Source organism: Notechis scutatus, chromosome 3 (genome assembly GCF_049901735.1).
Source record: "Notechis scutatus isolate UNSWTSFEM ecotype Mainland chromosome 3, rNotScu1.2, whole genome shotgun sequence".
Lineage (NCBI taxonomy): Eukaryota > Metazoa > Chordata > Lepidosauria > Squamata > Elapidae > Notechis > Notechis scutatus.
The window spans coordinates 15837157-15846860 of NC_142011.1; the positions used below are offsets into that span (position 1 = coordinate 15837157).

The window sequence follows — 9704 nt, forward strand, 5'->3', positions numbered from 1 at the left end:
TAAATACTTTATTTATAAAACATTTCTGCCATATAAAAAGCTTCAGTTCAAATCCCACCAGGCTCAAGGTTGACTCAGCCTTCCATCCTTCTGAGGTGGGTAAAATGAGGACCCAAATTGTTGGGGGCAATATGCTAATTCTGTAAACCGCTTAGAGAGGGCTGTAAAGCACCATAAAGCAGAATATAATCTAAGTGCTATTGCTATTGCTATTATTTCTAAATAGTTTATTTATAAAATATTTCTGCCATATAAAAAGTTTCTAAAGGCTAGCTTTTTAACCAGTTCCATTAAATGTAAGACAATACATTTAATTCTGCACTAAAGTAACAATTTGCCACATAGCTGTCGGCAGGGGATAGAGTGGATTTGGGACAATGGGGATATAAGAAAATATATGACATCATGCAAACGATGCAACTGGTATTGTTTCAGACAGCTTGGCACTATTATATATATAATTGTTATTTTGATGTCATCATGGTCTGTTACTGACACCTATGGCTCCCCATAGAGATGTCAAGGCAAGCAAAGGCTAAACTGAAATTACAAGAAATATCTGAAAACAGAACCAGAACAAATCCATGACCAGATGAAAATAGTTCCTTTAATGTAGTTCTGCTATTTACAAAAATCATGCCAGACTAACTGCATTGTCTAGGGAAAAGGGGAATAAAGGGTTCAGGAATCTGGCCCCTGTTTGCTTCCTCCAACTGAGAAACTTTAAGCTAGCCAGCCTCTTTATTCCACCCTCTACTCTAGCTAGAGATCTCAGCACAATAGTTTAGCTATAGAAAAGCAAAAAGTAACAAAAATCACCCACCTTCTGTATTAACACAATTCGTCTACTGATATAAGTACATTTTATCTGATTGGTGTGGCTCTCCAGAATGACATGCAATTTTGGCTGCAAAGTGTTACTGTTTTGCATGAATGAGGGGCTCAGTTATAGAATCTGGTATGCAAAAATGTATCAGGTTTAACATCCAAGACCCTAATAAAAGATAGGCAATGTAAACTTTTATGTAGGCTTCTTAGGATTTTAAAGACAAGTTTTTAAAATGAAAGGTTTGTTTCTTCTGACAAGTCTATAATAGTGTTCCTGCTATATAGGAAGGAAGAGATGAGAGTATCATTACGTTTTGTTCTGATTTTTTTTTAATATGCTGAAGTGATTTAATTCTTGGATGCAAGCTTCTCAGGGTACAAGAAATTGAATGCAATTATATATGATATATATAAGAGACAGAATTAAAATACTCTGTTGGTAAGTTCAAAGGAGGAGAAAAATCAATTGAAGGCAATTATTTAATATTTGCCAGTGTGTCTCTCATGAAAGAATGAGTTATTAGAAAATCCCAAACCTTAATCGTAAGATCTTGACATTCCTCAAAAAATATATGCTCAGGGAAAAAAAACATTTTTACCCAAAGTGACTATTGAAAGCTGGGTACTTTTGAAATATAATTTCACTGGGAAATGTCCTAAACCTGTGTATTCCTGCTTGCAGCTATTTATAAAGTGAAACCATAGATGAGGAGTCGTGGGTTAGGCAGTTCAAATGGCTGCATGCCTGCTGTAAATTAGAATTCCCCCAAGATCATCCAGAGGAAGATTTGCTGATCCAAGCTACTAAAAATAAAACCTCTCCTGTTCAGCAAACATAGTACAGAAAAAGGACATTCCAAAAACATCCATTGAAATGCAGTGTAATCAATATGATACACTAGATTCCAGTTGAGGCGAGGCACTCCCCATTGTGACCTAAACTAAATGCTATTCATAGCAAGAGTTCTTTCCTCCAATCACTGCAAGAAATACTCTTACAGTAGCAAAGGCATAGTAAACCAGCTTTGTAATTCCTTTAAGAAGCAGAAATTAGCGTTAACAATGAAGATCAACAGGGTAAAGATATGCTAAGACACATTTCATCTTCTTTGCTTTAAAGGCCTAAGCAAGAACTACAGTAGATGTTGATCACAAAGTAAGACGAAACAATTTAAAAGTGCTTTTCCACATTTGGCTCACCTATCTTCAGTGGCTGACCAAATAGTTATTTCCCTTAATTTAAGTTCTATCATTTCCTGCAGGGTTGTATATTTCCCGTTGCTTTCAGTTTGGAACAGTAAGGGGATTCACTACAGCAAAGTCAGCTGAGGCCTAAAGACTATCAGCAGGTTCTATGTATTTAAGAAGAAAGCGAAAAATAATTTGCCAGAAATGTTTCCTTCTGAGTGGCTAGTAATATGATTTGCAGGGCTTAAACCATGTAATCCTCTACACTGCAGTGCTACTTGCCTTGAAAGAACTCTTTGAACTCATACTTCTGAATATAGAATAACATGTACTGTAGGTTCAATCAAATGCCAATGGGCAGCCTGAAAGTTATGTGTACATTTATTAATCTGAAAGCTAAATCTTGACAAATGGATCTTGGAATATCTGTGACAGACTCAGGCTCCCATTGGAACTCTGATGAGTGCGTTTTGAGATAATTTTGGTTATGCTTTCAAAAGTAACTCTGTCATATATATTTAAATGACTAGATAATGCTATGTTTAACTAGAATTATGAAAGAGATTCCTTTGAGCCTTTGCTCTTTTGAATCCAACTACCTGTGAGAGTAGATCAATGATCAAAAGGCCAGCAGCTGTTGTGTAAACAATGCCCAGGTGCAGGATGTCCAAAGCAGTCCCTCCTTCCCCTTCAGTAAGGGTGCAGGGTCAGAATTCTTAGGCTGCTACCTTTATCATTTTCTCTAATTAATATCTCCATCAGAGACAAATATTTACCTCTTTTAGTCTTGACTGTAGTAACAGAGATCTGACGCTACCAAAAGGTTATTTTCAGTAAAGTTATCTGCTTAACTTTTCAATCACTATTTAAATCAAGATAAATACGGTTTCTCTTTATCTATTGGTTTTTACATATTAAAGCCATGTTTTTAAAATTTTATGCATGGTGACAAATATATTTTAGATATGCCACCAAATAGTGAGTTTCCTACATAAATGACCAACTATTTTACTGCAGTGTCCAAACCATAATTTATAGAACTGGTGTATATAATCTTTATGTAGCCATAGTACCCACAAAAAAAGTCGGAAGTATGTCCTCTTTTGTTTTTTTGTATGTTTCAACATATTAAGTTTCATGCAACAGCACAAATCTTGTAAGAATTAATAGAAAGCCATCTGGTAAAAAGAAACTGCTCTTTTCATTCTGCATTGAGCTTATTCCAGTATAAATTAAAGCTGAAGATAAGATTTCAATTACTTGGGAGATAATGAACACATAAATCCATGTGAAATCGCATACAAGTGAATAACCTGCAATATACAACCTGCTCTCAAAGAAACAATTTATTGGGACTTACTCCCTGTAAGCATACATAGGATTATGGCTTTGATATGCATATACTTTAAATAGCAAGGCTAAAGACCTCTCCCAATATCAGGTATCATTCCACCTATCTCTCCTCCTGCCTCCCCACCCCCAGAAAAGCCCTATGAATGAGATCTAGGATCAATGCAAGATTGGTGGATAGAATTTTTTTTCTTTACAAACAACTCACTTGAAATAGTTTAACTTCAGTAAATGGGAAACTAAACATTCCCAAATAGAAGGGATGCTGAAGCTCAAAATTCATATTAATTTGCATAGCAATAAGCAAATAGCACTGAGGTACTGTAAATAGCGCCCTTTCTCCAGTAATGAGTAGGGATTTAGATTTAAATTATCTCAATACAAATATTTGACTAAGTACATCCAGAGAACTTTGAGGCAGGCTAACACACTGGCAGTGAACTCGATGACTTGGGACAGATAGGGAAGTTTCTGAAATACAGCCAAGGCCACAGCTTATGCTTGAAATGCCATTCTGCAGAGCCACATGTGTTAACACAAGGTAACACTAAAAGTAGCCCTTGACCTACAACCATTTGTTTAGCCATGTTCAAAGTGAAAATGGCACTGGAAAAAGGTGACTTGTGACTAGTCTTCAATTTGCAGACATTGCAGCATCCCATTGGTTACATGATCAAAATGCGGGCACTTGTCAACTGGCATATAATTAGGACAGTTACAGTGTCTTGGGGTCACTTGATCACCATTTGCCACCTTCCTAGCCAGCTTCCAACAAGCATAGTTAATGGGGAGAACTGGATTCAATAATGACCATCTGATTTACTTAACAAGCATGGCAACCACCTTGCTTAGCAACAGAAATTCTGGTCCCAATTGTGGTCATAAGTCGAGGACTACCTATAACAGTAGCTTCAAAGGATGCAACTGTGATATGTTAAAATATTCTGCTTACAGAGAAGGTGAAATAAAAAGAAACTGTCTAATTATAGGTAATTGTAAGAAAGTAGTCAATTAATATCACAATGGCATAAGTGAATGATGAAAGCCTTAAATAGCGGAAAGGTGCTACTATCACGCAGGGGTAAAGTTGGCTGCTCTAGACATGAGTAATATTCTCCAAAATAAGCTTTGTGCTTGACCTCTCTTTATGTGTGGCATTAACTATTTTTAAGACTTATTTAGACTAACCAGTAAAGTATCACCAAGAAATAGAACAGTGATTATAAAATAGCCATGTGAAAAAGTTTTACCGTTTGGATAAGCATATAATCATCGGCATTCCAATATTATATCTATACAAGGTTTCCCTGGAGGACAATGATTTATCTGATAGAGGAGATTATTTGTAGCTCAGGGTTGAAATGAAGGGTCCTTGGTGCTCTCTGAGCTTGGTTGTTTTCTTGCAGATATTGCTTACCTGAATTAGATAACATCATCAGTGCAGTGTGTTTCTATTTATATGTAGGTACAGAAGCAGTCTAATTATCTCCAATTCATTAGAGGGGTTTTTAACTAACATGAGGTTAAATCTAAAAAGTCCTTTTAAGCATTCACGGTCCCAGACATTTTTGCTTTCCTCAACCCCATGGCAGTTCCTTGCCAAATTTCAAAGGTCTCTGAAACAGCACAGAGTTTTGATGGGAGTTTCTCGGACATGGTACAATGTTAACATAGAAGGGAGGAACTGTAAGGTTCTTGCTGAAGCCTCATAAAAGTCTTGGAAAAGATCCTTATTTGACTTCAGTTTAATGTACTGAGCACACTGCCTTGAAAACACCCTAGTAAGTACATCCCTGATATTGTTTCTTTCACACATTCAGTTCCACATATGTTGCCAGACAAGCATTATATCATTGATTAAATCATGATCAAAGCTATTGGATTGACTTGTAATGCCAACCTCTCCAAGCTTTAATTCTAAATAATTATTGCCAGTATATGGCTCTTTTGACTAGGTGACATACATGTCTTCAAGCTGATTCTTGAAAGTAAAACTCAGAACAAACTAATGTCATAAACAAGTCAAGAAATGGAATGCACAATAGACTTCATTAATAATGTACAGATTCATAGTTTGGTTAGCGGGAATGCCATAATTGGCTTTTTTTTTGCAGAGAAACTTCTGATAAAGCATACAACATACTACAAAATTAGAATTTTGAATTCTTAGACAAATTCACACGGGCTTAAATATCCTGACTCAATATTTCCAATTGCATTGGTTAACTATAATAATTCTCCTAAGAGTAATGCTGAACTATATGGTATAAAATAAAAAAAGTATAAACTGTCTATTTCCAACGTAACCTTTGAAATTCCCTTTTAAGTGGTGAATTAAGAACAAGCCACCAGACATGTTCCACCGAATAGGAAATATCAAAGCCTTATAGCTTCTTTTACACATTATGAGTTTACCTGCCTATATTTTAAAGACAAAAAACATGGAGTATGTTTGCTCTATTTGCAACAAAAATAAATGATGGGAAATCATGTGATGGGGCAAGATTAATTTATAGTTTAAAATAAACGGAAAGCACAACCAAAGCTAAGAAACTATCTGTTTAAAAGAGGGTGTAAAGAGATGAGTTCAACTACATGCAAGCAATATCTACACTGTCCCAGACAGTTAGCTCTCAATGCCATTTCTGGATTATTCATGATTTGTTCCCAAAGGAAGCCTCAAAGTACACTAGTAGCAACCTCTACTGGATAGTGAGGGAAATCTTTCCCAGTGCTATTCAAGAGGATGCCAACTGATTTAATGCTCATTGCTCAGGCTGGAATTCCTGGCAACTGTTTGTAGGACCTTCGTTCACAATCCACTTCATGGACGAGAGAGAGAGAAATAAACAAGAATCCTACCTTTAGCAATGGCACTTTCATAATTTATATTACTTCAGACACTGGTTTTATAAATAAGTATAAAATGGTTTATGCTAAGCAATTAGAAACATTTCCCACCTAACATGCTTGCTCTAAGGCTACTGACAGCAACTGATACCTGTCAGTTGTAGTCAAATTATTTTCATCTAAGCTTCTTACTAGTATCTTAACTGAAAGTTATTAAGAAGACTCTATGTCTATTGAACTATAAAATAATTAAATATAACGAGCTAAGATTGTCTAAGGCTACACTTTCCTTATTTTTGTTTTTGCTTAAAAGCAACGTTCTTATTTATATTTATAATAATATCAGAAAATAAAAAGTGCAATTTAAGATTGGGTACTGGATGGACTGATTTGGTCACTCTTATCAGTATCATTATTCTGGAGCCACATCAATCATCTGTTTTTTCTAGTCTTCGAAGAAGCAACAATGAAAACATTAAGGCTTACAGTAATAGCAAGGAGTGCAGAATGGCACTAAAATCAAGCCAAACCTTCCTTTCCATATTTTCTAGGCCACTCCCTCCAAAATCCATAAAAAGTGCTAGTTTCACTTCCCCAATTACAAAAGCATGGCAATGTTTTTCTACAAAACTATGAAATATCAAGGCTTATAATCTGTACATTGGATTCTCCTCTTCAAAGATTAAAGCAGAATGAAAGGCGATTCCCTTTGACTGTAAGATATTAGTCTGTACACTGCACACGGGGAAACAGTCTAACAGCAAGGTCCCCATAGAATGTATGTAAGAATGCCAAAAATGGTCCATGTTGGCTTTGACTATCACAGAGATCAGAATCCATGATCAGTAATAGATACTCGAAATAAACCCTTAATGTTTAAGGCCAAATAGTTTATAAAATCTAGCTTGTTGGGTCTCAGTATCAACAACAGCTGCGTTTTGTCACAGAAGGCTGTCTTCTAAGTTTGAAACCCTTACCAATAGTTGGAGGGTTGGCATCTGTGGATGGAATTCTACGACCTGCAGTGGTAGGGAAAAAACAGCATTAAAAGAGTATTAAAAGAGCAATTGAAGACTGTAAATAAAATGAGAGGCTATACTAATATGATAAAGAAATAGAGACTTCTTCCTAAATCTAGTTCTATTAAAAGATACTCATAATTTTGATAATACATAAAAACAGAGAGATGATGACACAGGGCATTACAGATAAAAATTTAATCATCAATGCTACAGCTGTTCTTCAACAGCCTAGAAGTCAGGCTAATCTTTCTTCAAATGATAGGATTACAGGTGTCAGGGGAAAAATACTTAAAAAAATACTTTAAAAAAAAGACTGGAAGCCTTAATATGGATTTTTTGATGAACAAAGGAAATACTGATGATTTATGGATATGGGGGGAGGGTTAAAGAAGGGAAGAGTAAGATGGCAATTACTCCATAGAAAGAAGGGCAGAACTTAAAATTCTATGTTTTCTTTTTTTACTTCTCCTTGTTCTTATTTCATTTCTTTGTTCTTATTTTTCTTTTCATTTTAGCACTGTTATTGTATTATAAATTATAATAAAAATATTAACCCCTCCCCCAAGTATTAGGATTATGTGTTTCTTGAATTAAACCAAAAGTACTGGTAAACTATCTAATAATTTATTCAAACTGCTTGGAATTCATCTTATAAGCTGAATGATTAATGATTAACTTCACCTTTAACTTGGAAAAAGCTCACCTATAAATTTAGCATTTCAAATTTATTTAATTAAGTAAAAGTACCACACAAAATTGCCAGAGTCTTATCAGATTAATTACATAACATTATCAGATATTGATAATTTATTTTTCTCTCTCTCCATGAAACCAAAGGTAATATTACACAATAAACTGGCAATTTGCTGGGGCAAATATATATATTTTGGATAGTACTAATTATCACAAGATACACTATTAAACATGATACTGGATAGCTTAAATGAAGCTTAAATATTTCATAGCAACAGTTGCATATACAACATAGTAAATAAATATTAAACCTCTATGTTTAAATTAATTTCCTAGGAGAGAAGTGTATTATTTTTCTTACAACACCACAGAAACTTGGGAACAAGAACGTGTGCTTTAACTGTGTCTATTTAATACTTTTGAGAAGTGCTTTTCTCAACACAATGAAGTACTGATTTCAAAAAGTTTGCGCAGATATTGCTAACTGTATATTTCATATCCTCTCCTTCTAGTGATATGAAACAAACCCACTACATATTAGTTAGGAAAGTTAACAGGATGAAAAATGTTAATGCCAGTACATTTCTCATTCTTATGCCAAGATATGATTTGAAAGATCAAATTAACCTCTGCGTCCTAATGATGAAATGAAAATGATGCTAATCATGAAGAGAATGTACAACTTGGTAGAAGCAGAGCATGAAGCTAATATAATACGATTCTTTTTTGTTAATAACTAGGAACTCAAGAAGAAAAATATTAGTGATTTACTGACATTGAATACTTACTTATTTCTATAAACAGTTCATTTATGTTTATTGCATTTTTTGCACTAGTCTCTACAAATATTGCATGGATGGAATCTGCATAGTCTTTAGCATCTTTTTCAGTAACTTCTCTGCAGGGTGAGAAGAGAATACATACTATAAATAAACAATAATGATTTACCTTCATTTTAGCAAAGAAAATTAATTGCAAATCAATGTAGCATTATCAGTTATTTCTACAACTAATCCAAAGTCTGTAACACACTTTGTCTGAGAGATGTGGATATATAATCAGTTTCTGTTTAACAGAATTTGTAGTGGTAGTACAACTTTCTAGACTGCCAAACATTAGTGGTTCAATATAATAGGTAACTGCCTAGAGGCATGAGATAGACAGCTATAGAAATTGATTGATAGATTGAATTAATAAAATATAGCAACAAAAGGGATGTGGATAATTCTGCACATCATAAAACATAAACATTTGGTTCCATAAGGATTTATTGATAGTTAAAAGGCAGTAATTTTTTATAATGTATGTTCAGGAAGGCATGAATGACAATTAGATGTTCAAATGAAGTTTAATTTCAACATTCCTACATCTATTTCCCAGCATTCTGCCCTCCACTCAACCAATTAGTTAGGAACTACCGGGTTGCTCTTTTTTTCTCCCTTTCAAACATGATTTAATCAAATGCAAGACTCTTTCATTGTTATATACAGTTTATGCTGCATCCCTTCTATCCTTCATTATATAACACATCGACCAATTTTCTTTCAGTGGCTTGATTAACATAGTGACTGGTAATTAAAATGAAAGTAAATTACTGTCGTGAATATTAAAAACTTAATAAAATTTGTTTTCAGACAGCCTAAGTGTTTCTTGCCTCTTCTTCAATATATTAAAATTAATTAAAGATTAAAGTATCCATATATTTTGGAAAACTAAGTATACCAAGAGATTGTGGTAGGTTTGTAATAAAATGTTACCAACAGCTGGATAAGA

The 9704-nt window shown here is 34.4% G+C and overlaps 1 protein-coding gene across 1 annotated transcript in view; it reads right to left on the reverse strand.

Moving 5' to 3' along the window:
* Positions 1–1151: 1151 nt before the first annotated feature.
* Positions 1152–9704, reverse strand: part of RAB22A (RAB22A, member RAS oncogene family) — a 26749-nt gene continuing 18196 nt past the window's right edge. The window contains exons 6-7 of the mRNA XM_026664931.2: positions 8720–8829; positions 1152–7235 (exon numbers count right to left, since the gene is read on the reverse strand). Coding sequence (XP_026520716.1) covers positions 7138–7235; positions 8720–8829 — 208 coding nt within the window. The 3' untranslated portion in view covers positions 1152–7137. The remainder of the gene's footprint in view (positions 7236–8719; positions 8830–9704) is intronic.